Source organism: Pungitius pungitius, chromosome 17 (genome assembly GCF_949316345.1).
Source record: "Pungitius pungitius chromosome 17, fPunPun2.1, whole genome shotgun sequence".
NCBI classification, from domain to species: domain Eukaryota; kingdom Metazoa; phylum Chordata; class Actinopteri; order Perciformes; family Gasterosteidae; genus Pungitius; species Pungitius pungitius.
In genome coordinates this window covers 10,039,135-10,065,778 of record NC_084916.1, presented here as the reverse complement: position 1 = coordinate 10,065,778, position 26,644 = coordinate 10,039,135, and the positions used below count along the sequence as shown (strand labels likewise).

The 26,644-nt window shown below is 42.0% G+C and overlaps 1 protein-coding gene across 1 annotated transcript; it reads right to left on the bottom strand.

Moving 5' to 3' along the window:
- Window positions 1–3,669: 3,669 nt before the first annotated feature.
- On the bottom strand, window positions 3,670–26,241 carry necab1 (N-terminal EF-hand calcium binding protein 1). The gene is made up of 13 exons (XM_037474215.2): window positions 26,073–26,241; window positions 24,181–24,205; window positions 21,955–22,063; window positions 19,795–19,820; window positions 19,473–19,570; window positions 13,173–13,309; window positions 10,094–10,215; window positions 8,893–8,969; window positions 8,180–8,227; window positions 6,485–6,597; window positions 5,100–5,177; window positions 4,627–4,718; window positions 3,670–4,174 (listed from the first exon to the last, which is right to left on the bottom strand). Exons 1-13 carry the CDS (start codon window positions 26,157–26,159, stop codon window positions 4,146–4,148), a joined length of 1,041 nt encoding a protein of 346 aa, XP_037330112.1. The 5' UTR covers window positions 26,160–26,241; the 3' UTR covers window positions 3,670–4,145.
- Window positions 26,242–26,644: the final 403 nt, after the last annotated feature.

Sequence of the window (26,644 nt, the reverse complement as noted above, 5' to 3'; positions counted from 1 at the left end):
TGGCGTCGCTGCGGTTGGTGCTGGAAAAAATAAGAGCGGCAGGCCTGAAACTGCATCCGGAGAAGTGCCATTTCATGCAGAGGGAGGTGTCTTTTTTGGGGCACCGTGTAGGTGGCGAAGGCATTGGCACCATGCGAGAGAAGGTGCAGGCCGTCGCAGATTGGCCCACCCCCACCAACCAGAAACAGTTGAAGAGCTTTCTTGGCCTGGCCTCATACTACAGGAGGTTTGTGCGGGGGTTTGCTGGCACTGCTGCACCCCTGTTCCATCTGCTGCAAAAGGACCAAGAGTTTTCCTGGACGGAGAAATGCCAGGCGGCATTCAACAACCTGCGGTACGCCCTAGTAGAGGCCCCGGTGCTAGCCCCAGCCGACCCCAGCTTGCCCTTCACGCTGGACACGGATGCTAGCGGATCAGGCATCGGCGGAGTACTCTCTCAACCTTTCCCCGAAGGCGAGCGAGTGGTGGCTTACTTCAGCCGGGCGTTCAACAAAGCCGAGCGAAGATACTGCGTCACCCGCAGGGAGCTCTTGGCGGTGGTGCTGTCAATCCGGCATTTCAAGTACTACCTAAGTGGCCTGAACTTTACGGTGAGGACAGACCACTCTGCCCTACAATGGCTCATGTCATTCAAGGAGCCAGAGGGGCAGGTGGCCAGGTGGTTGGAGGAGCTCCAAGCGTTTAATTTCAAGGTGGTGCACCGGGCTGGGACACGTCACACTAATGCCGATGCACTCTCACGACGGCCTTGTGCCGCAGGAGGGTGCCTCTACTGCGACCGGAGAGAGACCCGCGAGCGGGAACTGCAAGAGGAGGAGGGAGTCGGTCCGTCCGTGCGGCGGTTGGAGGAGGTTGTGATCCAGGATCGTCAGACGGTGGAACTGTCAGAATGGAGGCGACACCAGAGGCATGACGTGGACCTACAACCGGCAGTGCAGTGGGTGGAGGCACAGCGGCGCCCCCCCTGGGAGGAGGTGGCAGTGTTCTCCAGGGCAACCAAAGGGTTATGGTCACAGTTTGAGTCTCTACGCCTGAGCCAGGGCGTGCTCCAACGGGCATGGAAGGAGCCAGCAACGGGGGAGGAAAGGTGGCAGATGGTGGTTCCCAAGGTCCTGCGGGGTTCGGTGCTGGAAGCCATGCATGGAGCTGCAGGGGCGGGACATTTTGGAGTCTCAAAGACACTGCGGCGTCTTCGGCAGGGATTCTACTGGGGACAGTGCCGAAGGGACGTGGAAGACTTCTGTCGCCGCTGTGACCCCTGTACGGCACGAAAGGGGCCCTCAAGTCGCTCCCACGCCCCGCTGCAGCAGTTCCCCGTGGGGGGCCCAATGGAGAGGGTGGCTGTGGATGTGGTTGGTCCGCTGCCACGCTCAGACGGAGGAAACCGGTATGTGCTCACCGCAATAGACTATTTCACAAAGTGGCCAGAGGCGTACGCTTTACCAGACCAAGAAGCAGAGACGGTTGTTGAGGCCCTTGTGGGTGGCATGTTCAGCCGGTTTGGCGTGCCGGAGACCATACACAGCGACCAGGGAAGGAACTTCGAGTCGCGGGTGTTTGCCACCATGTGTGAACGGCTGGGCATGCACAAAACACGCACCTCCCCCCTGCGGCCACAGAGTGACGGACTTGTGGAAAGGTTCCATCGCACTATGGGCCAACAGCTAGCCATCCTCACGTCACAACACCAGCGAGACTGGGACAGGCATTTGCCACTGGTGCTCATGGCTTGTCGCTCTGCAGTCCAAGAGACCTCCTCCTGTACTCCCGCCCTGCTGATGCTGGGAAGAGAGCTCCGCACACCGGCAGAAATGGCTTTTGGGCGCCCCCCGGAATCCTCAGAGCCCCCCTCAGGCTCAGAATATGCCAGGAGGCTACAAGACCGGCTCGATTCAGCTCATGTTTTTGCCCGTAAGCAGCAGCAGAGTGCTGGCGTGAGACAGAAACGCAACTATGACATGAGAACAAGAGGAAAGCATTTTCGCGCTGGAGAGCTGGTCTGGGTCTACAACCCCCAACGAAAAAAGGGCCGGTGCCCGAAGCTGGACAGTCAATGGGCGGGGCCCTGCACAGTGTTGGAGCGGGTGGGTGAGGTTGTGTACCGGGTGCAGCTACCGCCCAAAGGCAGGAGAGTAGTGCTGCATAGGGACCGGCTCGCCCCGTACAGAGGGGTCGCCTCCCCGCTGCCAACAAGTGCCCGAGGGACGTCCTCACGGGGTGTTCCCCTGGGGCAGCCCCCGCCAGGTGCCTCGGGGACAACGGGAGAAGCTGTTGGGCCCGAGTTTCCAGCCGGCTTGGCCCTGTCGCCACCCACAGATAGACACGGACTCCTGGGGGGTGAGGTGGGGCCTGACATCGCCACGGGTTCAGGGGGCACGACCCCCCCGGCGGCGAGGCCGCAAAGACAGAGAAGGCCTCCGGTCCGGTTCGGAGACAGCGGAATTTAGGGAGGGGAAATTAGGGCTAGCATACACCTTGGGTCTTAGAGGTGGCTGTATTCTTCTGCAAAAAAAAAAAAAAAAAAAAAAAAGCGGTGTTCTGTTTTGTTCTGTCCTGTGTTCGATTGTAGGTGCATGGTTCCATTTTTCAGCAGTTCCTTGGGGGCAAGGACCTTTGTAAGGGGAGGGTAATGTAGCGACCCTGTTGGGGACTCGGTCAGGTAGCGTCACTCTCGGCGCTCCGGCCAATCAGACGGGACATGGGAGGGTCTGTCCGGGGGAGCATGACGTAGTTCCGGTTGTTGTGTTGTTGGAAGTGTTGACTGAGTGAGCTGGAGTTACTGTGTCGGACGCTGTGGTGTTTCGCTAATAAAAGGATCTCTGCCCGGCAACTATTCGTCTCAGCGTGTTAAGTATTCCACCACGCCCGGACGTTACAGTATTTTAGAATGAAAACACTTTTGGGTCAGTTTCCTGTGTGTATTTGAACATTAGAAAACTTGAGTTGGCTCTCATAAGTATTGAAAGCAAGTGTAAGCGTTTGTCTGATGGAACTATAATATTAGGACCACCGCTTTATTATTAGATTCAAATATAACCCAAGCACCTCACGATGAGTTCAAATCCAAATATTCTCTTAATAACAAAATGATGCACGAGAGGAACATTTTGGCCTGGCTCACCACTCCCCTAAATCTACTGATTAGGTTCGGCATCGTATTCTATCATCGTTCTTATTGGTTGATGCTGATCAGGTAAATTCAAGCACAGCTTTTGACGTCTAATCATCCAAAGGAAACGATAACACCTGTTTTGGGCTAAACATTTTTTTGTAGTTGTTGTCTTGCAGATGTTACTATTTGGTCTGTAAATGTGATAAGAATAATGATGAACCTGTTATAGAACATGTGTAGCTGACCACTATTGGGTTCATGTTTCCTGACCAATTGAAAAACTGTTTATTGCTCAGTAGCTTCACTGCTGCCTCCACATGATGGAGCCATTGGGAAACATGTAATAAAGCTCTCACACCATAGACATCAGGATACACACAGAACGGAGCAGACTCACAATAACAGGTGTCAACTTTCTGTTACTTAAAACGCAATATTTTTGCCTCTATAATTTCAATTCAGATTGCTGTCTTGACTCTGCAAATATACTACAATCGGATTAGGAATTAAGTATCTGCTCCATTTTTGAGATATGCTGCAAACAGACCAACACATGGTACACAACATATTGTCTTTATCTATGACAATGGACACATTAAATACAGAAACAACAGAATAACGTTTAAATTAGCTCACTAGAGCTGCTACAATTGATACCCCCCCCCCTCAATCTCTCTCTCACACACATAAACACACACACATATCGCTTCAGCTTTTATGATTCACCCAGGGCTGCAGATGTTGTCGCTTTAAACACAGTGATGATGTCAGAACAACACATGGGTCTCCGTCTGGGGATGTGCTTGGTTTCAGGACGTCATTAAGGAGTGTAAACAAACACATACGCGTTGGCTATTTCAGACTACCACCTACTACTATGAAGGAACATGTAGGTCTCAAATACTAATCACCACAACTTCACGAGTTGTGTTGACTTAGTGTGCGTGCTTGTATGCTTGTGTGGACGTCCTGATATGTTCCTGATAGATAGCTTTTGGTACCCATCAGTGACAATCTGTGCACCCTTCCACTTTCAGTTGTTGTTGAGGACCCACCACGAGGCTGTGGAGGAGATGCAGAAGAAAATGAGTGACAATCTAATGTAAGCTTACTATGTGAATGTGAAATGTGATTTTACATGATCAGCTTCATATTGATGAAGGCCTTGAGGTGTGGGTGAAGGCTCTTAGATAAGTAAGTTGAAACATTTTGAGATTTTCTTCTTTCTAAAATAATTGTTGTGTTCAAATAGTTTCCAAGGTTGAGAATGAATCATCAAGCTCAATATCTGTCGACATTTTACATTGTTTATCAAGTTTTGCGGCACAACTTCTTGTTATCATTGAAAAAATGTTCCAATGTGACTTAAATTTAAAACATCTTTGTGAATGATGATCGATTGATGATTGAGTGTAAGATCGCTCAGGTGAAAGTTATCTTGATATCATTGGATGTGAGAGGTTGGAGTGTGATGTGAGCGGAGAACCAGCAGGAGTTTGAATGAATGATCTTACCAGGAACCAGCATGGTGGTTACGCTCTCAGGAGTTTCCAGGAAGTCCACGTTCCCCCTCTGGAAGGTCTTACTGTAGTTGGTCTGCAGGTGACTGTGCAAAGGAAGGTTCACTTACCGATGATGCATAAAAATGTCTTCACTTGCTCTATGTCACTCTTGCACTGTGTTATTCTTACCCCAGGGGGTGGTATTGTACGATTTGTATGATAATTGATCCTAAAAGTCAGATTTAGAATTAAGAAACAGACATAACTAACTAGACCCCACATGCAAAAAAAGCCACATGTTAAGAAATGAATGCAAGTCATGAGGCATTTTGAGCACGGTTGCCAAGTTGCATTAAAATGAATTCCTCTCTGCAGCTTTGCTCTTCTGAACCAGACCTTCTCTTTGTGAGTTCAAGCAAAAAAAACATAATTTATTTGACAATGGTTCATTAGTCATTATGCATATGGTGCGGGCAAATACTTACTTCTTCCACACGTTGTTATGCTCCCAGAATTCATAGAGAATGAAGCGTGATTCATTTACCAGCCGCTGAACTGCAATGCTGCCAAATGCAAAAGAGGAGCGAGCACAAGTCATGCAATCACTAATTAGTGTGCTACATCGTGTCCCTCAGCACAGCCTGTCCGTCTGCATTGTTTTTCACACTCCGATAAGGAGCAATCTATCAAATAATGTTTCCTGTGTCCATCCTCAAATTATAATTATATAGTGTTAGAGTTACAGTGACAAAGTTGTAGTTTTTTTCTAATGTTTGAAACGAGGAAAGAGAAGACAAACAGTCTTTTATCCACTGACAGAAAGTGTTGTGGTCTGATTATACTAAAACCCCCCTGAGTCTCTAGGCCAAAAACATTCCAGCCATTACCCAGATGATTCTATTTTAAAGCTTCATCATTAATTCATTGTTGATTATGACCTCATGGAAATCCCTCAGTGATATTTTATATAAATGAACCATGCAGAGAGCCTGCAGTTTTCATCGATGTAATTCATATAAAAAACTTAGCTGCAGAGGAGAGGATGTAATGCCGAACAAATTTAAATCAAAGGTTTAAAATGCCATAATCCTGTAAATTAGGAATCAAACACTCAAAGGCACAGTATGTGATGTTTTTGTGAGTGAATGTAATATCTTGGTATCTAAGGGACAAACCTTCTATCTTTATTTCCAGAAATAAAATAAAGGAATGCTTTGATCACAAATAGTTTTCACATACATTTGATAATTGAGCGTCTTTGTTTTAATCAATGAAACATCCACCAAATGAATGTATGGACGGAACATTCAAGATGTTGAATACGTCCGAAGAACTTCGCTCTGAGCTTGAACCTTTATCTATATGAATGCTTTACTGAATAGATGCATCTTGTTTCATATCCATTTATCTTTATGCACTGAAATATCTCCAATGAACATGTTGAGAACAAAACTCCATACTTTTCTCATAAACCGTTATAAACTATTTTATTAGAATCAGCTTTTAAACTAGTATGGTGAGTTTGTTTATCAAGTACATTAAATTACATGTATCCTAAACTCATTAATGGGCCTCCAAAGACGTTACAATCTATGCATCTATTTCATTAGACATCCAGATTAGATATGTACAAACTCTAAAAAGGGAAACCTTTTATCACCAATTAAAAAAGTAGCCTGGCTAAGCATGCAGTAGATGTGTGCAGTTGTGTGTGCAGATAATATACCAACTAAAGGTAAAATGTTACATTTCCTGCCCCATGTGGACAGTTTTCTTCCTTTTACTTTCTTTCATAGCCCTTTGCCAAAATGTTAACACAACATAGATATATGTTGTAAATCCTTGATACAAAGTGAGTAGAGAGACTCACTGTAGGCATCCAGTCTGGGCGCAGGCGCACTCCATGTACTGTCTGAGAGCCAAACGAAACTCCTCCAGCTCCTCCTCCAGCACCGACAGCTGCCTCTGGACTATCAGGATGTGCTGTGAACACACACACACACACACACACACAATATCTAAATCAAGTCAGAAGGTCGTGATTGGCTTCTGGTGGAGAGGGCGGGTGACGTAGCTGGGAGAGGTTCAGGAGTCTTCTGACAGGGTCATAAAACCGCTTGCTCATTTACACTCTTCTTACAAAAAAATATATTCAAATACAAAGCAAGAAAAGTAAGAAACAACAACCAGAAACACTTGCTGTGATCATAAAAATAAAATCTTGCTGATCATTTCCTTCGGACGGTGAAACAATGTTGACAGAGGCAGAGCGGCTGATGAGAACAGGAAGTGAGTGGTCTGGCCTAAGGTGTGAGTATGTGTGTTCATTACGTGTTTCTGTGTGACTGATAAAACGCCTCAAGATTTTCTTTCAGTCATTAATTTGGGAGAAACTCTCTCTCTCCCTCTCGCTATCTCTCTCTCTCTCTCTCACACGCACAGACGCACACACACACACACACACACACAGAGGGCACATGCACCACTCACACCAACGGAGTCGCGTGGTGCTTCTCTCGGCAGCACGTTTATTCCCAGTGACACACACCAATTACGTATTTATTAATTCACACATTGCTGAGACGTGCCGACAATGAGACATGACAGTTACATGCAACATTAATGTGAATCGCTTTATTTGTGCTGTTGTGCTGTGATACTTCTGGTACGCACATTGTGATACAAAATAGTGATTTAAAAAAAAGGATGCATGTGAAATTCCTGGTTTCACAATCTCTCTATAATAACATGTCAACCCTGATCTCTTTGGTGTTTGGACTGGTAAATGAGGGAAAACAAGACATTTGAAGCTGTAATCTCTTCATTGTTGCATACTTCTTTGTTTAATTTTTTAAAACAGAAAAGTGAGTGTGATATGTCCAAAAACACATGTGCCTGGTTGAGAATGGAAACTGTAGCCTACGCTGTTAAAAAATAAATATGTCCAACTTCAACATCAATTTTCCAAAATTGAATAATTAATTGTAGGTCTAGGGTTCCTTATTTGAGTAACCATGGATATGGACTCTTCTAAACATGTTCTTCTGTTTGTGTTTATGTTTGTGTTGGTCGGCTGTGTCACCGAGTGATGAAATGAGTGATTTGAAGCAGGAGCAGTAACCTCCAGCCTCCATTTGCTTTGGCAAGTTGATGTTGAGGTCACACAGGGAATGTCGCAATGCACACAAACACCTGTGCCCTGTGTGAGCATAGCTCGAAAAGCACAAGGTGACATTTAATTTGCCCGAGAAGCTTAAACAGATGTCCTGTTACTATAGTGTTTGAAATATATTTTTTAGTACACACATTAGAGTCTAGACTATATGCACTCCCTCACACGTCCCCACACCTTCTGGTCCAATACTGAGCCTACAACTTCACAAAATAAAGGCAGAGGAAGAACAGAAATGAATCAATCAAGTTTCAGCCCTGCTGTTGCTATGACAACCGCTTAGCAGTATTTTCCGTGTGACCTCCCTTTCAGTAAAATTCCCCCATGGGAGAACAGAGAGATGCAGAGTGGTCACAAACCGTAGAAAAGTAGATTTAACAGAGGAAAACTCACCGGTTTGCTCTCCAAAACCTCCTCTTCAACGGGCTCCAGACGGATCTCCTACAGAACAAACATGCACTTATGTGCTATGGTAGATGGTGACCCATTTTACTAATTCAAAAGAAAATACTTTGGAATTTGCACATCTTGCACAATTTCCTGTAATAACTGGTCACTGGCTTGTCTGGTGAGCCCTTGAAGATGCCAAAGCATCAGATTGGGAGTGTTTTGATGGCCTCTCAACAGGCTCACAGAGCTAATAGTGCTAACAGTACAAACTACCTTTCAAGGCCCTTCTGCTTTATATGTGAGTCCCATGAGGAGACCCCACCACCAGTTTAGGAACCACAGATAATTGTAAACTACAAAAAAGATCCCAAATTATTAGAAAATAGAAAAATAACTGAATAATCAATCATTTCAGATTTAGAATTTCATCAGATTTCATACTAACATATGCAAATAGAGTTGTTAGAGTTTTACCTATACAAACGATGGAATATATGTAGGCGTTTCTAAGTGGGAGGGTGTTGTTGGGTTGAGATAATTTATTTAAAATTCGTTCACTTGTCATCATTTGTTGTTTATTCCTGAGAGCGATGAAAACACAAGATGGCCGTGATGATGAGAGGAGTCAGATGAAGATGCAAATAACGAGAGCATAGAAGAAGATGGAAACAGGAAGGAGCAAAGTGGATGGAAGAGATTGAAGAAAAGGAAATCACTTTTTTTTCCAGACGGTCGATGAGCCTCTGCAGTCTGTTGACCTGGATCATCCAGTGGCTGTCCTCTTCATAAACAGCTAAAGACACAGGTTTTAGTAAGAGGGAGTGAACAGCAAAGGGGGAAAGATGAAAGGTGCAGCTGAATGCCTTGAATATGTTTGAACCACATTGTCCTCCATTGATTATTTGACCTGGTTATCTCTTAAAAAGGCAATGCTGTCGCAGGAGACATTTCAAGGTGTCCTTTCATGTTATGCTGCGCACAAACATGCCAATCAATAGAAACGCTGCGGCGTGTGTAATCAGAGTTTAAAGAGAGTGTGCAGCTCAAGTCACCCAGCGAGCAAGGTTGAACGGTTATAAACCCACCGCAAGGCAACAAGTGAATGTGATCATAAAGTGCAGTTCTCATTAAGATTGTTTAAATGCAGTTAAACAGTTCTAAATAAATGTATTACTTTTCATCATTTCATATTCATGAGAAATCAATGTGTAAACAATCAAGCATCTTTTGTTACAGAAAGACTCTCTCTCCCCACCTTTTTGAGTTAGTGTTCTCATTTGCCATAAAAGACAAAAAAGGTAAAGATGAATGTGAGTTCATTCAGGTTTATTTCTTCTCTCACTAAGAACTATCATGTCTGCTCCGAGCAGCAAGAGAAACAGCTCACAAGTCAACAATCCATCAATAACCTGCAGTCTGGTGGTGCGTCACAAACTGCTCGGCACATTTTCTAACTACACTGCAGCTTCTCGTATGTATGCATTTGACGACTGGAGTTTTAGTCCTTTTGCCCATCATCCTGTGTGAAATTGCAGTCGAAACTCGCAGCACATGGGGATTTGAGATTGAGGTCGTACATCTCCCGACCTCAAACCTCCAAGCACAGCATTCAGTGGCTTTGGCTCGACACCAAGCGGCACAACGGATCCCGACTGTCCACTTTGCATCTGCCTCCGTCTCTCACTTCAGATCCTCTCTCACACCTCTGCTCGGCCTCCCGCTGCGCCCTGTCCCGCTTCCCGTGGAGACGCGCCGACTCTAGCCGAGACGTTTTTGTGGCGCTGCCAACTACAACACAACTCAGCTCAAGGGGGGGGGGGGGGGGGGGGGCACGGCACAGTAACACCACGGGATGCTCCGAATATCTGTACGCAACACATGCAGCAGCAGCAGAGCGCCGAAGACACACAAACCCACCGGAACTGACGAGGCTGAGGAGAGGGTTGTTGGGAGAGAGGCTGCTGTTCCTCTGGAGCCTGCGATTGGAGCGACGACCCGACCACTGGATGGACAAACCCTCTGGCTTCAGCGGGCCCTGTCTGGATTCACAAGAGGGAGAAATGAATATTTAGGTGATTTTTAACTTTAAATTTGAATTTAACCAACTACATACAATTCAACCCAAGTAGGAAGTGCAATCCAAATAGTTTATTGTGTGAACTCATTTGAGATAAAATGTGGACGACTTGTAATGTCCTTTAATTTTTGTAATGCCATTTAGCATTTTCCAGAATTAGGGGTATTCTTCCTTTGTCAGACTTGGTAAACGGACATTTCAAAATATGCATTTCATTTTCCCTTTTTTGATGGGTAGATTCTTCCTAGATTCACCGAAAGTTGGCTTTATGCCTCATTTTAGAAAACGTGTAATACTATTTACCTTTAGCATTTCACCTTTAAGACTCAATGTTAGCTTTTCAGTTTCAAGGTGATATCTGGTGTCCATTTTTTTACCGTATTCGCCTGTGGTGTCTGACACCAGGAGGGGACCAACAACTGACATGTGTGTCTTAGCTCAAAGTTAGCTAAAGTTGTCAAGGCTTACGTTATATTTGATGGTTGTGTTGGTACGACATTGATGCTAATGTCAGTGGCAAGGTACATGCAGCCACACGGTGACCTGGGATTTATCTATAAAGCTGTCAAGTTGATCAGCCCCATATCTTGAGAAGAACTAAGGGCGTCTCTGGTGGTGTGTGTACGTGTGTGTGTGTGTGTGCGCAGGTGAATTCACATGCTCATGTTTTTACGTGTGTGTGAATTCTGTGTCCTTCAAAGAGCAGAAAGTCTGCTTTGTGATCATTACTTTTTGTTAAGAAAAAGCAACATTCTTCAGATTTCACCACTGGTATGTTCACAATTTCATTTTACAACATTCTTCCATCCTGCTGTGGCCGAAGCCTCGTTGATGGGCTTGAGAGTTGTGGATCTTGTCATATACCTCTTTACATTTTGAACTTTTCCATTAATCCACTTGGGTTTATTGAGAAATTGGCCTTTTAGCTTTAATATACAGTGCGTCTCATAAAGAGTGAGGTAACTTTATGGGGGGGATTTGTGACTATTATGTTTTCTAATATACTGAAATCACAGACTTGATGGCTGCCTCATATAACACCACTTACAATGGATTTTAAATGCTCCCTCCTACATCTGTGAGAAATGCAGAATTTGTGATCAACCCACGGATTAATTGTGTCTGTGTGCTTGATGTACGGAGCAAGAGGAACCTGCAAGAGGTCCCCCTCGGCCTTCCAGTGAGTCACGATGTATTCTCGGATACGCAGCAACTTCAATTGCAAAAAAACATCTGAAACCAGTAATCAAGCAAGGATCAGCTGACCTTTTAGTTTTGCAAACCACGTTGTCAGAATAAGTGCTATTCTGTATCGAAGCCATGCTGTGATGAATGAATGAATGAATGATATGATTATGCAGATTGATCAGGGTTAAAAGAAAAATATTATCTTGAAGAAATAACAATTAATTACCAAGAAAAAAGTATTACTCGTGAAATGAACAGTACAACTCGTCGTACAGTACACCCATGAATATGAATATGTGTCCTTGTCACACATTAAAAAAAACTGACCACAGAAATAATTTCTAACCACCAGGGAAACAGCCTGGTCCTCCGGATGTTCGGAAGAACAGAGTGATAGCACTCAGATGCACAGGGGAATTACTGAAGTGTGGCATTTCAGAGAAGAAGCTGCTGTGGGAGCGAGGGACAGACACACACTTTGATTTGAGAGCGGGATAGAGAGAAAGAAACATTAGCAGGAGAGGAGGAGAAGACAGGAAAAAATGGAAAGCGTCGTGGGAGTCTCAAAGCTCGTCACGTTCTGCCTTTGAGAACGAGTTGAACCACGGGGAGAAAAGGGACACAACGATCCTTTCAATCTGAAGTCAAGCATAAACACTTCAAACTGCAAAGAGATGGCAGCAAACCACTGCAGGGTTGTGAAGTGTGAACATGGACAGGTGAGCGAATGGAAAAAGAGCGTCTTCACCTGTCTTTTACGTAGCATGAATCCATAAACCTACATGAAGACCCTCATGGTCACTTATGAACGGAGCAGAGAAGAGGTGTCTCAAGTTTAATCAACTACTCGCACAAGGATTAAATGATTCAATCATAACCCAATCACGGCCATGCTCTGATTATTGGTTGGTCACCCTATTTCATGTTTTCATATTTCATGTAGAAAATGTCACTGTTTGCACCCGTTTGGGGTCAGCCTTCAGTTAGGAACACAGCAGTAACATAGTCTGTGTTAAACCTGGGTTTATTGATTTGTTGGACACACCAAGCTGTAAACATAACATCTGCCACTCTTAGGAAGACACAGAGTCAAATTAGCATTTATTATGAGTCATGTTGATGTCCGCCAGCGCCTGATGACTGACAGTCCGATAGTCAGCTGCTTACATTTTCTGTTTTTATTAGCTTCAGGAATTCATTCGCATGAATCATTTAGCCAGGCCATTCTATAATAGAGTCATGTAATGGGTCTTCTATTACTTCCACCTGTAGTGATTCACTACTATCCACTGAATCCTTTCATATTGTTATTGTGATTTCAGAACCCAGGACATTGAAGCCATGTTCCCTTGTATGTGGTTGGGTTTAATTAACCTTCATTGTTTACTATCTCTCAATCCTGAACAATCCCTTTTTAATTTTCTCACTCCATGTATATATTTCCTCATGGTAAGTTTACAGAGCGATCAAATAAATAAGGATTATAGATAGCTGCTGGATTACAGAGAAGAGCAGGTGGTCTCTACAAATACAGGGAAAGAACCTGTGTTGTTGCCCAGCACTTTGGATGAAAGCATCATTTTAATCTAAAATGTGGAATTAATTAGTGCGCGTGGTTTGGACAAATCTGTCACACAAGATGTGATAACTGTTATTATAGGTGCCATTGTGCAATATAATTTGTCCATGTTTTAGGGACTAATTATACGTGTGTGAAAGATTTGTTCTTACTTCTCTTGGCGAGTCTGCTCGGCGGTGGTTTCCATGGCGCACTCGAGAGAGCTTTGAAGTGAATGAAGCTGATTGGTTGTCTCCTTCAGCAAGAAGCGGGTCACGAACTGCTCCAAGTGGGTGGACTCCTGATAATCCTGTCAATCACGAGGAAGGGGGCGGGGGAAGGGGGCGTGATGTGGGAGGCATGAAAAGAAGAAAGAATGATAGAGCAAAAAGAGCAGCACAAGGTTTCACATGTAAGTCAGGAGTCACTCAAAGTACAGACTTCTTCTGTTAATGGAACCGTCCTTAATAGAGCAATTGTTGAGAAATGATGACAGGAATCAGCTGCATGGGAGAGAAAAGAGGACAAAGAACCTAAATAATCTGGGGATTTTACCTTTAGCATCACCTACCCTGTATTTGATTAATCTTAAATTGACGAGCGGCCCGAAATGAAACGTGAAAAAGAAACTAGAAAACCGTAATTTTTTTAACTTAATTAATTGTTGTTAATGTAATGTAACAGAGGTTAATACTAAACACATGAAATGAATCCTTTCCAGTGTTTATCGTTGAGGAAGTATTTTTTTTTCTTGGGATCTGATCAAAGGAGAGTGATTGATGCTGTGTTTGCTATTAGACACCAGCTCCTTCTGTGTGGAGCACTTTGACTGTTTGTACTTTCTTTTGTTTTTTTTCCAAAGTACAACAAAGATTTGATTTTTAATGCTGGGCCTATTTATCATGTGGTGGAATTGTCCCCATACGTCCCTGTTACAGTATGTCAGCTGCATATAGAGCAGATCATTAGACTCAAGCTTTGACCATTGATCAGCAAATCAAATGAAACATTGACCCGCTTGTCCTAATATGCGAGAATAAACAACCATAGCTTTGTTTTTCACAGGAAGAAAATTAGAAAAACGTTTCTGCTGTGGGTGATTTAAAAAGTCTGAATTGCTAGCGGTCACAAGTATTGTTCGATCCCCTGACATTCTAAATATCAGCACACACACACACACACACATTCACTCGGTGAGAGCGAGTCACGACAAGACTGGTAAAGGTCAGTCTCCTGTCTACCCTTTGAGCATAGATTACCTCCTGTGATTTATTTCTTTGTGTACTTCCCACTATTTGAGCCTCATCGCCTGGGCTATGGCTACTTAACCTTCACCTTGCCACGCAATTAAACCTCACCCAGTGCAAAAGAACTTTACCTCGGTGTTTTTAAAATCCTGATTGCAAATCATCAGCAAATAATGTCACAGAGAAGCTGATTGAAATGTGACAGCCATTCTTTATGTTCTCCAGCTTTTAATAAATTCAACACTTAATTTGTATGTAAAATCCTTCCTACATTCTTCGATGTTGCACACTTTTTACTTTTTTTGTGATGTTGTTTGTGACCCAGTGGCCTTTCTGTGTGGACTCTGCAGGTTTTCCGTGTGTCTGCGTGGGTTCTCCCCGGATACTCCGGCTTCCTCCCACAGTCCAAAGACATGTTCTGGGGATTAGGTGGATTGGGAACTCTAAATTGCCCGTAGGTGTATGGATGTATGGAGTGTGAGTTGTTTGTCTCTGTGTTGCCCTGTGATTGGCTGGCGACCGATCGAGGGTGTACCCTGTCTCTTGCCCGAAGTTGGCTGGGATAGACTCCAGCCCCCCTCCCCCGGTTTAAAGATGAATGGATGGATGTGTCAATTTCGATTGAGGTCATTATTCCCGTGCATTACTCTGCTGAGATACATCAGCACCTGGCAGACGCTCCTGGTGCCTCTCAGAATCCAAACACTGAACTGCACGTTAGGTCTATTTATCTTAATTAATAATAAAAAAAACCATTGCGTCCCTACCACTACAATGAACTGTGAAGTTCACAGAAACGTCCTGTCTCTGCCGAAGGAGCTTTGCTGTTGGGAAGCCTTTGAATAGCTTTGAAGGGTCAGTGAGAGAGGAAACCCTGAGTGCCTCGGTGCAGATAAACATACATGCTTGGCTTCGTTTCAAACGCCCATCCTTGTTCCAGCTCCCCCGTACACGCGCATGGATAATTGGTGACAAACGTGCACACACGTATACACTTATCATTTTCCAATGCAAAAAAAAAAGGAACACCTCACAAATCATGCAGCCAGCCCCCTCACACACGCGTCCACAGCCAGAGACCACCCACTCGAATACACACAGTTCAAACCAGCCACGTCTGAGCTTTAGAAATGTAGCATCTGTTCTCCTTGCTGAGCGAACCCAGCTAACAGATAAATGCAGCTTTCCGTTCGATCCTTTTTCCTTCAATATGACACACTTAAGGTCAAATTATTTTTGGTTTAGTAGAGGAAAGGCCACAGTGAGTAAACACCAAGGGACATTGGCAGTTTTTTCACAGTATAGTGTTGCCATTTGATTTCAGGGGTTGTTGACTTGGTCATTGTGGTGGCGGGCGTGGTTTCGGCTCGGCTGCAGAGGGAGAGAGAGGGGGAGTGGCTCGGGGAACAGTGCCAGGTGGAAACACTTGGCAACCAGCTGGGGGGAATTAACGGGTCTCCTCTCGCCCCTATAAACAGTGAGGCGAGCGAGGAGGGAGGAAGGAGACGGACCGACCGACCGAGCGAATTAATTAATGAATTGTGCGAATAAAAAGCATTTGTGAAACCCACCACCCTGCGGTCCTGTGCCGTGTCTTCAACCCCACGCACCCACACCTTACAGTCATTAACTCAGCAATTCTGTCCAATGTGAGAACAAGCAAATTGATTTAACTTGAACTCAAATATCCATTTTATACACTATCGGTGAGGGAACAAGAGAGTAGAATCTGTTGATGGGGAAAAAAAACCTTATTTGTGAGACTGATTGTTTCTCCAGTGCTCCTCAGGGGAGCTCAGTCCTTAAAACACCCATCCAAGCCGCCTCTGTTTCTCTTCTTTCTCTCCGACTGTCTCACTTCCTGCTCTCAGCTATTACCCCGAAGAACAGGAAAGGATTTCAGGTGAAATTTAATTGTAGCGCCTCATCACAAGTCAGCAACGGTTGAGGTCTAAAGATTGCAATGGGATTTTGTGTCTGTGTGTGACATTTCCTTTGCAGAAGTCAGAAGAAGTCATTCACTCATGCAGGTCCAACCTTTTAAAAACCTATTTAAAGAACACATTTCTCTTTGAGTGGAAACGAGATTCAGAGGCTATGAATTTGGATATGAGTTTGTATATCTGCATTTCTAGGAAATGTATTATTGTATGTCATTTTTCTTTAAATCTCCCTTCTCGTGTCCAAAAAAATATAACCAACCAAAAATCAATATCTGCCATTCCCATGTATCTATTTTCCTAAAGCTCTTAGGCGTTAAAATGTAGATGTCATCTTGTGTTACCTCTCCCTGTGCTCATAAGGAACTACCACCAATAATTGAACACTTTTACTCGCGATCTCAGCAGAAAGAGACGTGCAGATCAGAGGGCGATTTGAGCCTCACAGCCTGTGTCATAAGGACCAGATGAGATACTGCAGAGAAAGAGAGAGTGGCGGAATCAAAGAGATGCTCTCCCTGCAGATGTACAACCTCTCTTCCTCTTCCTACCATTCGGCCCTTCAGTCTTCCTTTTCTTCTTCTGCCATCTCTGATTGTTTACCTTCATCCTCATCTCTGTGCTTTTCTCTCCCTTCTAATAGTCTTCTCCCTTAATAATCCACAAGGTGCTCAGCTTCTGCCACAGCTTTACAGTGAGATCGAGAGGACATGCAGCTTTTTTCAAGGTATGATCACAAGCAGCATTGGTTTGATCACACAGCCATTTAATTCCTGGGGCCTGTTTCAGAAAGGAGGTTAAGTGAAAACTCTGAGTATGTTAACCCTGAAATGAGGGAAACTCTGAGTTTTCTGTTTCAGAATGGGAGGTATGTTAAACCTGAGAAAGCAGAGTAAGTCAAGCCTGTTTCAGAAAGAGAGGTAACTTATACTCAGAGTCAGTTACCATGGCAACTTACTCTGTGAACCTAACCTGGTCGGGAGCAGGTTTTCTTCGGGAAACCCAGAGTTTATTTTGTCTCCTCCCCTTTTTTAAAGAGGAAGTGGTATTTAATCACCTCATTCATTCTTTCGGTATTCATTCATTGCGCACATTTCAGTCACGCAGAGCGCATCAAATCAAGTGAATGAAATGGCATGTCCTTTTATGGACGATCCTGTGGATGAAGAGGCTGCATTAATCCGTAGGGAGTTGCATTTACGTCGGGAGAGGATTTTGAGACCCAGAGTGGATTTTTTGTCATATCCATATTCATTTTTATTTGAGCGGTACCGTTTTTCTTTACAGTCAATAAGATACATCCATAATCTCATCCATCCTTACATCAGAAACATCAGCCATCGCGGCCGTGCTCTAACATCCGAGCAGATGCTTTGCGTTGCATTACGTTTCTTTGCAAATGGTAGTTTTCTGTATAACATTGGGGATGCAGAACATATCAGTAAGGCTACTGTTTGCAGAGTTGTAAGGAAAGTGTGCCTCGCTCTTAAGCGCTTTCTCCGAATTTTTGTGCCGTTTCCTGGGCACAAACCCGTGAGAGCCATCAAAGAGGAGTTTCACAGGATTGCAGGTCAGTGATGTATGAATCGGTTTAAATGAGGCTAACCTGATAAATGACGTTCAGTTAAGAGCATATTGCTGCGACCCCTGGAAGTAAACTAATAATAGAATTCCTTTTAGGATTTCCGAATGTGGTTGGATGCATTGATGGCACACATATTCCCATCATTGCACCTTCCGAAAATGAAGCGGACTATGTCAACAGGAGGTCCATCCACAGTATTAATGTGCAAGATTGCACCTACATGAAAATTAAAATTAGGTTGAATAACACACTGTTCTTCCAGTTTCACTTCTGATATTATAACAGTTGGGCAAGTCACTTATATTACTAACTACAACTGGCTTCTTCAACAGTGTAATTAGATTAATGTAATAATGACTATCTCTAGAAAGTATTGGTCTACTTATTACTAATTACTTTCTAAATCCCATATCAACTTCAACCACTTGAACAATACAAGGAGAGACAAGAAACTGCACTTTTAATGCTTTCAAATAAACATTATACAATTGCATGAATTATTCTTGAAAAAATATATCTTTTAAAATTTGATGTTAAATCCACTATTGTTTTATACAGAATTGCTTTATAGTTTATGCAGCATTTAATGCAATTACATCAGATTTTACTTTAAATTACGGAATTAAATTAAAGTTTTTAGATTACATAGAAATTAATTACACGCAACACTGTATAACAGTAATTCAAATGTAAACTTACGCATTGACTCGAGCAGCTATTTTCTCCCAAGCTAACTCTCTGTCCTTCGCCGCTGCAGCCGTGTTGCTTTTAAAAAAAAATATATGTTCGTACTCTCCATATGCTTGCATAAGCACATCCAGTTCTGCTGGTGAAAAATATGAAGACCTCTTTTTGTCTGGCGCTGTTGCCATGGTGACTCGTAATATCTGCGCTCCATTGATAATGGCTTTTTATAGTTGTGGTCCACGCGCTTAACTCAGAGTAGGTCAACTCAGAGTTGATTGAACTAACTCATTTCAGCTGTTCTGTAACCGAAAACTCAGAGTTTCCCATCTCAGGGTAAGTCAACTCAGAGTTCAAGTTTTAACTCAGAGTTGGTTGAACCTCCTTATTGAAACAGGCCCCTGGTGTTGTCTAAAAGAACAAAAACAATCATGCCATGCTTTGTTGTGGGGTGGATTAGGGGCATGAATGAGACCTGGCTTGCTGTTTTTTTTTGGCTCTATAATAAAAATCTGACTAATGGGAGATCTGAGGAAGCTAGTTGTGCAGCAGAGGAGCATGCTGGGGGAGAAATCATTTTATTATGATTATATGCGCTGCTTGAGATGTCAGTGTGATGTTTATTATGTGGAAGTGTGGCTCTGTGCATGAGGCTGTCACAGGAATGTAAATTAAAATGAATATGTGGCTGTGAGTAGATAATTTGCTCTTAATAGATATAGAAATATCATTCATTTAGCAGACTACAATTTTCTTTCAGTGACAATTCTTACAATTATTGTAACAATTTGTGTTACAATTAAGAATGTCACAGCCCTTTTTTTCAGCTACATCACACACACACAGCTAACACCACTTCATATATGTTAAGGGGCAGTTAAAATATGTATCTACATATGAGGATGAATGGAAATAGAAAACAAATATATTATACATTAGAGATAGAGTAGTGGCAAGTGTGTTTTGTTGAGAAATGCAGGTTTATTTCCAATTCCGATTCTATTTCTGTCATCTCACCTTCTTTGTTTTGTCCATCGCCTTCAGTATGGACTTATTCAGGTCTTCTAAGGCGCCGAGAACATTGTCATATTCCCCGAGGTGCTGGGAGAAATAGTCTTCAGAGCACAACGACGACATGTAGGAGAAAACATTTTGAGTTGAACTACTTGGACAGGGCTGTAGGTGTTTTGTTGAAGCAGCGCTGTGTGGCAGCTCAGTCACACGCCCTGCAGGGGTTCGGTCACAGCGCGTGTGACAAAATCTTACAGGGTTCATGGTTAGAACAGAGCAGCTCAGCACCGATATTACAAGGGGTTCTGATTTAGGTGAGGATACTCACCACAGAGTTCATCAGTGTCCACGTTGCTGTGAAAACACAAAATTGAGAAAGAGATTTTGAAATGAAATTCTTCACAAGCAAAATTCTCGAAGGTTAGAGGAGATGACAGATTTATCTTTTATCTCTGCCAGAACTTTTCTGGTCAATCCGTTTATGATGTCAAATAACACAAGTCGTGAATAATTGAATGAATGAGCTGCTTTGACGGACTGTGAATCGCTGACAAGAAGCCCATCAAGAATGTAGGTGTTTGGGATAAATATCCAGGTATGAGAAACCAAAAAAACAGGTGACGGTGAAGACAGCATTTCAAAGTGTAAAATTAGTCATTATAGTCCCTGAATGAGTTAATCCAAAAGACATTATTTCTTGTGTTGCTATCAAGGTGCTATGGAAATAAACATGTTTTCATTTTATTCCACATTAACTGTAGCTGTCGCTCACTGGGGAGAAAGGGCTGAAGAAATCAATCAGTCATAGTATGAGAAAACACTTAGAGCCACCAAAAGACTAAGTAATGATGAGAAACATTTACAGTAGACTTCGCCACAGTCTTAATCTGTAACTGCAACATGTCTCATGTTGAAATTAAACTGCATTTGCAAACTACATGCAATATCCAATGGTTTAATCTTTCAGTGTACAACAACCTGAGCAGCCTCGCTAGTCTGTGTCTCAGCTTACTGACTCACACTTTAATTAAGACAGCATTCAATTTGAGACTTTCACATTACTTAACTTTGCCATCTGTGAAATGAACACAGAACAAGGCAAATGTTTGTTTTGATTAAACACAGAGTCCATTGAATTTTCTCTGGGATTGTGCAGATAGCAGAGTGATGGTGGCAGTGATGAGGAACAAATGAGACTTGTTTGTGGACCTGATGATATTGTTGTAGAGATACAGTATATAAAATGCATAGCTCCATTGTTGTTGACAAAGCTTAGTGGCTGACACAGGTGTATCACACATCTTATTATACGCTCATTATGAGAATGATGAGGATAACAAATTATAAAATGTGTCATGCGCATCACTGTAATGTCTAAACGTTGCTATCAGCCGTATTTCTGAATGTTAGAATTAAATACCATGATTATTGATCGCACGAGCAAAGAAGAAATAATCTGTCATTCCAGAAAGGAAACTTGAAGAACACAGGCCTTTTTTATTGAGACATTTTGGGTTCATGTTGAAAAAAATATGTTACAGGTGAACAGAGTTCATGTGTAAGGTCAGAAGTGTTGTTTCTCATTTGCAGGGTGTTGAAAACGGACTCCTGGTGGTGCCCCTCGGCGTCTGATAACACACAAGGCAGCCTTTAATGTCCGTATGAGACTTACTACGGTCTCCATTAAGATGGCAGGGAAGGAAAAAAAGATGGACTGTGATAAGTTGAGAAGATGTGGATCTTAACGACACGTTGCGCCGAGTCTTTGTCCTCACGTTGTAACAGAGTGGACCAAACGGAGTCCAACCTGATGGATATCTGTGGCTCCGTTAATCACAGCTGGAATGGACATAAAACAATTGGGGATTCATTTCCATGTTTTGTGGACAGTGATTATACATTTGTTTAGATCACATTAAGGTATTAGGATTATATTCAATAATTCATATTAATTGTAAACTAACGTTTATAAGAATACAACATTAAAATGACATTTTCTTTCACAAATAATGAAACTAGTTTTATAGATTTATTTTCCAATCAGTAGTGTGCTAAGACACAGCTGATGCCTTCTGTGTAAAAATAGTAAAATAAATATAACACACGCTCATTTTTAAACATTCTGATGAAATCAGCACTTAAGACTCAGTCAGTAGCAAACAGTCTGTTGTAATGGACAGAAAAATAATACAATATTTCTGATGTTTAAAATTGTTTATCATCATTGTTTTAATATAATAATAATAATAATATATAACTTGCAATTCATTTTCTTACCTTTTTTTGAGATGATCAAATTAAGTTGCACTTGAAGCAGCAGGCAGTGAGTTATTGAGGGAGAGGAAACGCAGTCTTCATAAACCATCTGCTGCTGTGGCTCAAAGCATTTTAACTGATATGTCAGGCCGCAACGATGTTCCAATGTAATCTACATTTTCCTGTACAATACAATCCAATAATACCAAGATGAGTAAATTAAATGACTTACTCTGTGTTATGAGTGTCAATTGTGTGGAAGAGCTCCTGTAATTCCTCCGCTGTCAAAACTCCATCCGAGAAGTAGGCTTTGAATTCATCAAAGGACAGCTTTCCATCATCTGGGGACGCAGCACAAATGCAGCTTCTCAACACGGTGTCAGTACCGATCCATCAGGACGGCGTATGTGAGATGAGGTGGCCATTCTCTAAATGATTCCTTTATCCTAAAACTAGTTGTTAGCCAAATGAGCAATCTGGTTTGTGTCTGTTGGACATACAAAATGCAGTGAAATGTACGATGGACGTGAAAAGATTTAATGGGTGTCAGTAGCACAGATTTAATTCATCATCATTCCATAAGGAAAAAGGAGTACTGACTCATAATTCATATTTTAAGTTCTCTTCTTGAGCTGATGGAACGGAGAGTGACCTGAGATAACTCGGACGTAATGAAGCATGTAATAAACTGGAGGGGCGGAATCAGCAAAAGATGGTATTAAATTTAAAATATGAGAAAAAAATGAGCAGGACCAAACTGAATATCCTGCAGCCACAGGTGACATATTTTCTCAGCACAGTTGTGTCTGTCTGTCTGTTGGTGCGACATGAGGTGGCTGATCTTTAAATGTTCACCGCTGAGCTGCTGCTCTGGAGGTGATGTTCAGAATGTCGTCATGTCACTATGTGAGCAACAGAGATGATCAAAGGTAAATGTACACAAGCCAGTGACTCACTCGCTGAGCTCAGAGTGGATCCTGGCGTACAATTGATGCTGTTTTCAGAACACTCACAACAAACATGTGGGATGACGTCTTATTTTGCTGCATGACAAGACCTCATCACCTGAAACCATCCACACGAGGGACTGACAATTCCCTCAATAATCAAAAGTATCATTCCATGTAAATAATGCTTTTGATTAGATTAGATTTTAATTATCCAGTGTGTAGATATGATCATTTTTGGATTGCATGCAGTTTCTCTCAAAATATAAACAAAACAAGATTTCAGTTTGTTCCTTAATTCAAAAACACTCAAATTGATGTGGTTTGACTGTTCGTACCACCAATTAACGTGTGTCAGCAGGGTCATATTCTACGACACGTCTTTACTTGACACAAACATAGAATGTCACGGTCGGTCAAACAAACATACAGTGGTCCCACCGTGATAATCTGTAGGATATGTGCATTTGCAAAACCCCTAAAGTGTAATTAATGGCCCAAGCACAGGAATGGCAGAGTGTGGATCAGTCTCCTGTCTCCTTTCTGAGTGGGTATCTGTGCTTTAAATATAATGAATTAAATACTTATTTAAATAAACTGTATATTCAGGGAGCCTAGTGTTTGCATTTGTTGAGTTAACAATATGTTTGTTTTTGAAGTGGGAAAAGGGATAACGTTTTATGCCATTTTCAATATGTTAATATATTAAGTGTCTTTGGCCCCTAAACTTTACCTCTTTACACTGTGAAGCTACAGCCGGTCACCAGTTAGCTTAGCATTAGCAGTGGAAACAATGGGAAACAGCTAGTCTGGCTCAATCTCAAAAGGTAAAAATACTGTTATTATCATCACACCTTCTAAAGCCAAATAATGAAGATGTTATTGATCGCCAGTTCAATCAAAGTTAAGTCTAATTCTAATTCACTGCTTCAGAAGGGTGATAAACGCTGAACTACTTTTTGGCCATGAAGTTTCTGTCCCTGGCCCAAAAATACTGTAAGCACATAACCTCCTGTCAACCTGCCATTTGTTTACTTTCTCAACAGCACATTTAAAGCATGTTCCCTTCTTTTAAAATTAATTGTGTTTATACTTGTGTCTGTATTTCAGTGCCATTATCTGAATCATGAGAATTATTTAAACAACAAAATGCACAATGTTGGTTTGTTGGTATGTCACACAAGATGGTGAAGTTGAATCAACAGCAGAATTATCCTCAGACATCCAGATGTACACCTCTAAGTTATTAACGTAAACTTTCATGATGAAAATGTTGAACTGGTAAAAAAAAAAATGTCAATGTTTTTTTTCATCAATGCTCTGAAACTGAAGCTCAGTAGAAAATGGTCAGTTTCCTGTTTCCATGGAAACTGCTGGAAGTATCAGCACAGAGTCATGATCAGAATTTCATTGAGAAAGTAGGTTTTCACACACAAGAAAAAAACAGGTTGAAATAATTCCCAAGACACTGTGTGCGTGAGTCTGGGGGAAGCTTTTGGTTAAATATTTACCGTTTTTATCAGCTCTCCGTAAAATCTGTAAAGGAAAAAAGAAGGATGTGATCAAAGGCAGGTTGGTGGGGATGACGGTCATCGATCACTCAAAAGCGGTGTGCCATTGAATTATTGATAGTGCTGTCCCAGAGTCCAGATGAGATTAAAGGCAGAGTGGCAATGGTGGCATCAGCTTAAAAAGGCTTGAACCTCCTCAAAATAGAACAGCCCACTTTCTCTTATTATCAGGTTTATAATGCTGAAGAATAACTTGAATGTATGTTTATTTACATATCCACTAAAGGCTTAATCTGACAGCATAATAATTCATTTGCAAGATTTACATTTTCAGATGCCTTTTTTATGTTTGGATATTCCTCGCTTGTGGACCTTATACATTCTGATATAATTGGGGTAAAAATAATATATCTTTGTCTAGCTCTTGGGAGTCAGCTCAAATTTTTCTAATCAGACTTTGTCGCCCTTCGCTGACATTTCAGCTCTAGGTTTATAAAGTCGATCAATTAAATAAACTAAAACTGTGTTAGTCTCTGCAAGGTAATTGTATGCAGCAGCCGTAGCCTACCAAGTCAACAAATAACACACACAAACACAAGCAAGAGGGAACATTTATAGAGTTAGAACAATCAATCATTGTTCACAAATAATTACAAAATTTGTGGGGTTTTGGGCTTCAGGGGCATGTAATGCTTCATGGTTTTCTGGTAATTTATTGAGCAAACACTGAACTATAATAATTAATCAATCTACCGGAAAACTGCTCTTTCTGTTCTCATTTACTCATGTAGGAATTTCATAACAATTATAATCATGGTAATCATTTAGATACTGTGCACTGATTGAATTGGGTCCTTGAGATGCCAGGTAACACTGAAAACTCCAGCTGCGTCTAATCATCCCATCTCATTTCCTTCCAGGTAATCTTTATATAATGAGTCAAATGAAACAATTAAACTAAGAATAGAGGATTGGTGGTCCCGTGGAAGTGGGAATCTGGGACCACAGCATCATTCAAATGCACACATGACGCACCACATCTAACCTGCTCTGGGCTGAAATTACTGTTTGGATTCAAAGTATTTTTATGACTCAAAACCGGCTGAAGCCAAAACTATCGGAGAGGTCTATAAACAGAAGCGTACTCTCTCACAACCAATGCGATGACAAGCAGTGGTTTCATTCCCTGCAGCACCTGTTTGACATCAGTGAAACCTTTGATGTAATACAGCAAACTACAATTCTTGGATCCCCTGTGTACACCCCCCCCCCCCCCTTGTCTCTGGAAAACAGTGAAGGCAGCCTACAGGTTTATTGCTAAGACATCACAAGTGATAAAAGAGTGGAGGAATGGGAAGGAATATAATTAGCTGGTAACGAGGCAGAAGGCAGTCCCAATGTTGGGAAATCTTTCTGAAATTCTAAAAGGTATTTTGGATTCAAAAAGCTACGTAGATGAATATGATTTTTTGTCTAATTCAGCAACATTGTCAGCATTATTACCCTTACTTTTGTCAAACCCAGAAGACATTTCCTTAACTTGGTATTTGGTTTTGAACATTTGACATAAAAATGAATTAAAAGCCTTTCCAATTCTGACGTCATGAAACCAAATTGAAAGGTCAGCCTTTTGAAACTAATTCATTCTAGAAAAAAGGAATGCTATATACCCTGCATGGATGTGGGGATCCATTAACTTTGGTTATCCAAACTCCTCATCATATCACTCAAACAGTTAAAAACTATTATGCATTTTTTTTAAATGCAAATAAAAAATCAAACACTGGGAAGCATTGAGGGTGTTTTCCTTTTTTCTGTTAGAGGCTATAGACTAGTATTTAGATTATTTGTAAAATAAAAGCAATCATTAAAAAATATTTAGCAGTACTTACATCTATGAAAACCGACATTCCTTTTTTCAGCTCCATTTGAGCTGTGGGCTCTTCAGACACAGACTGAACTTCCTCGGAACAATCCATCTTTTAAAATGTAGCTTCAGTTGTAAAATGCTGAGGAATGTGTCCGCTTGAACCTCTTGTCTGATGAAAGCCAATGGTCAGAGGGAGCGACTACTTAACGCCACCAAGAGCTCTGACAAGGTCAAGTCAGCCGGAATAAAGCTTGTAACTTCCGGATGAAGTTTCACAATTCAACAAATTATGGTTGCTCCTCATAGTACAATGAAAATGTTGTTTCACCATGCACGTCTTTTCTTTCGATTTAAATTATTGTTTGAGTACTTTTGTAGGCTATTCTTTGATTTTTCACACTAATACCAACACTTAGAATAAATCGACATGTTTTTATTTTGAAAGCAAAACCAACAGACTTCCTGCTACGTCATTGTCATACTTGACATGGCTGTTCCCATGAAAAGTCCAAACCTTTCTCTCGTTTAGAGAAAAAAAGCGTACATTTGCAAACTCTCTCTTACACTAGAACAATAAGAACGTTTTCCTTCCAT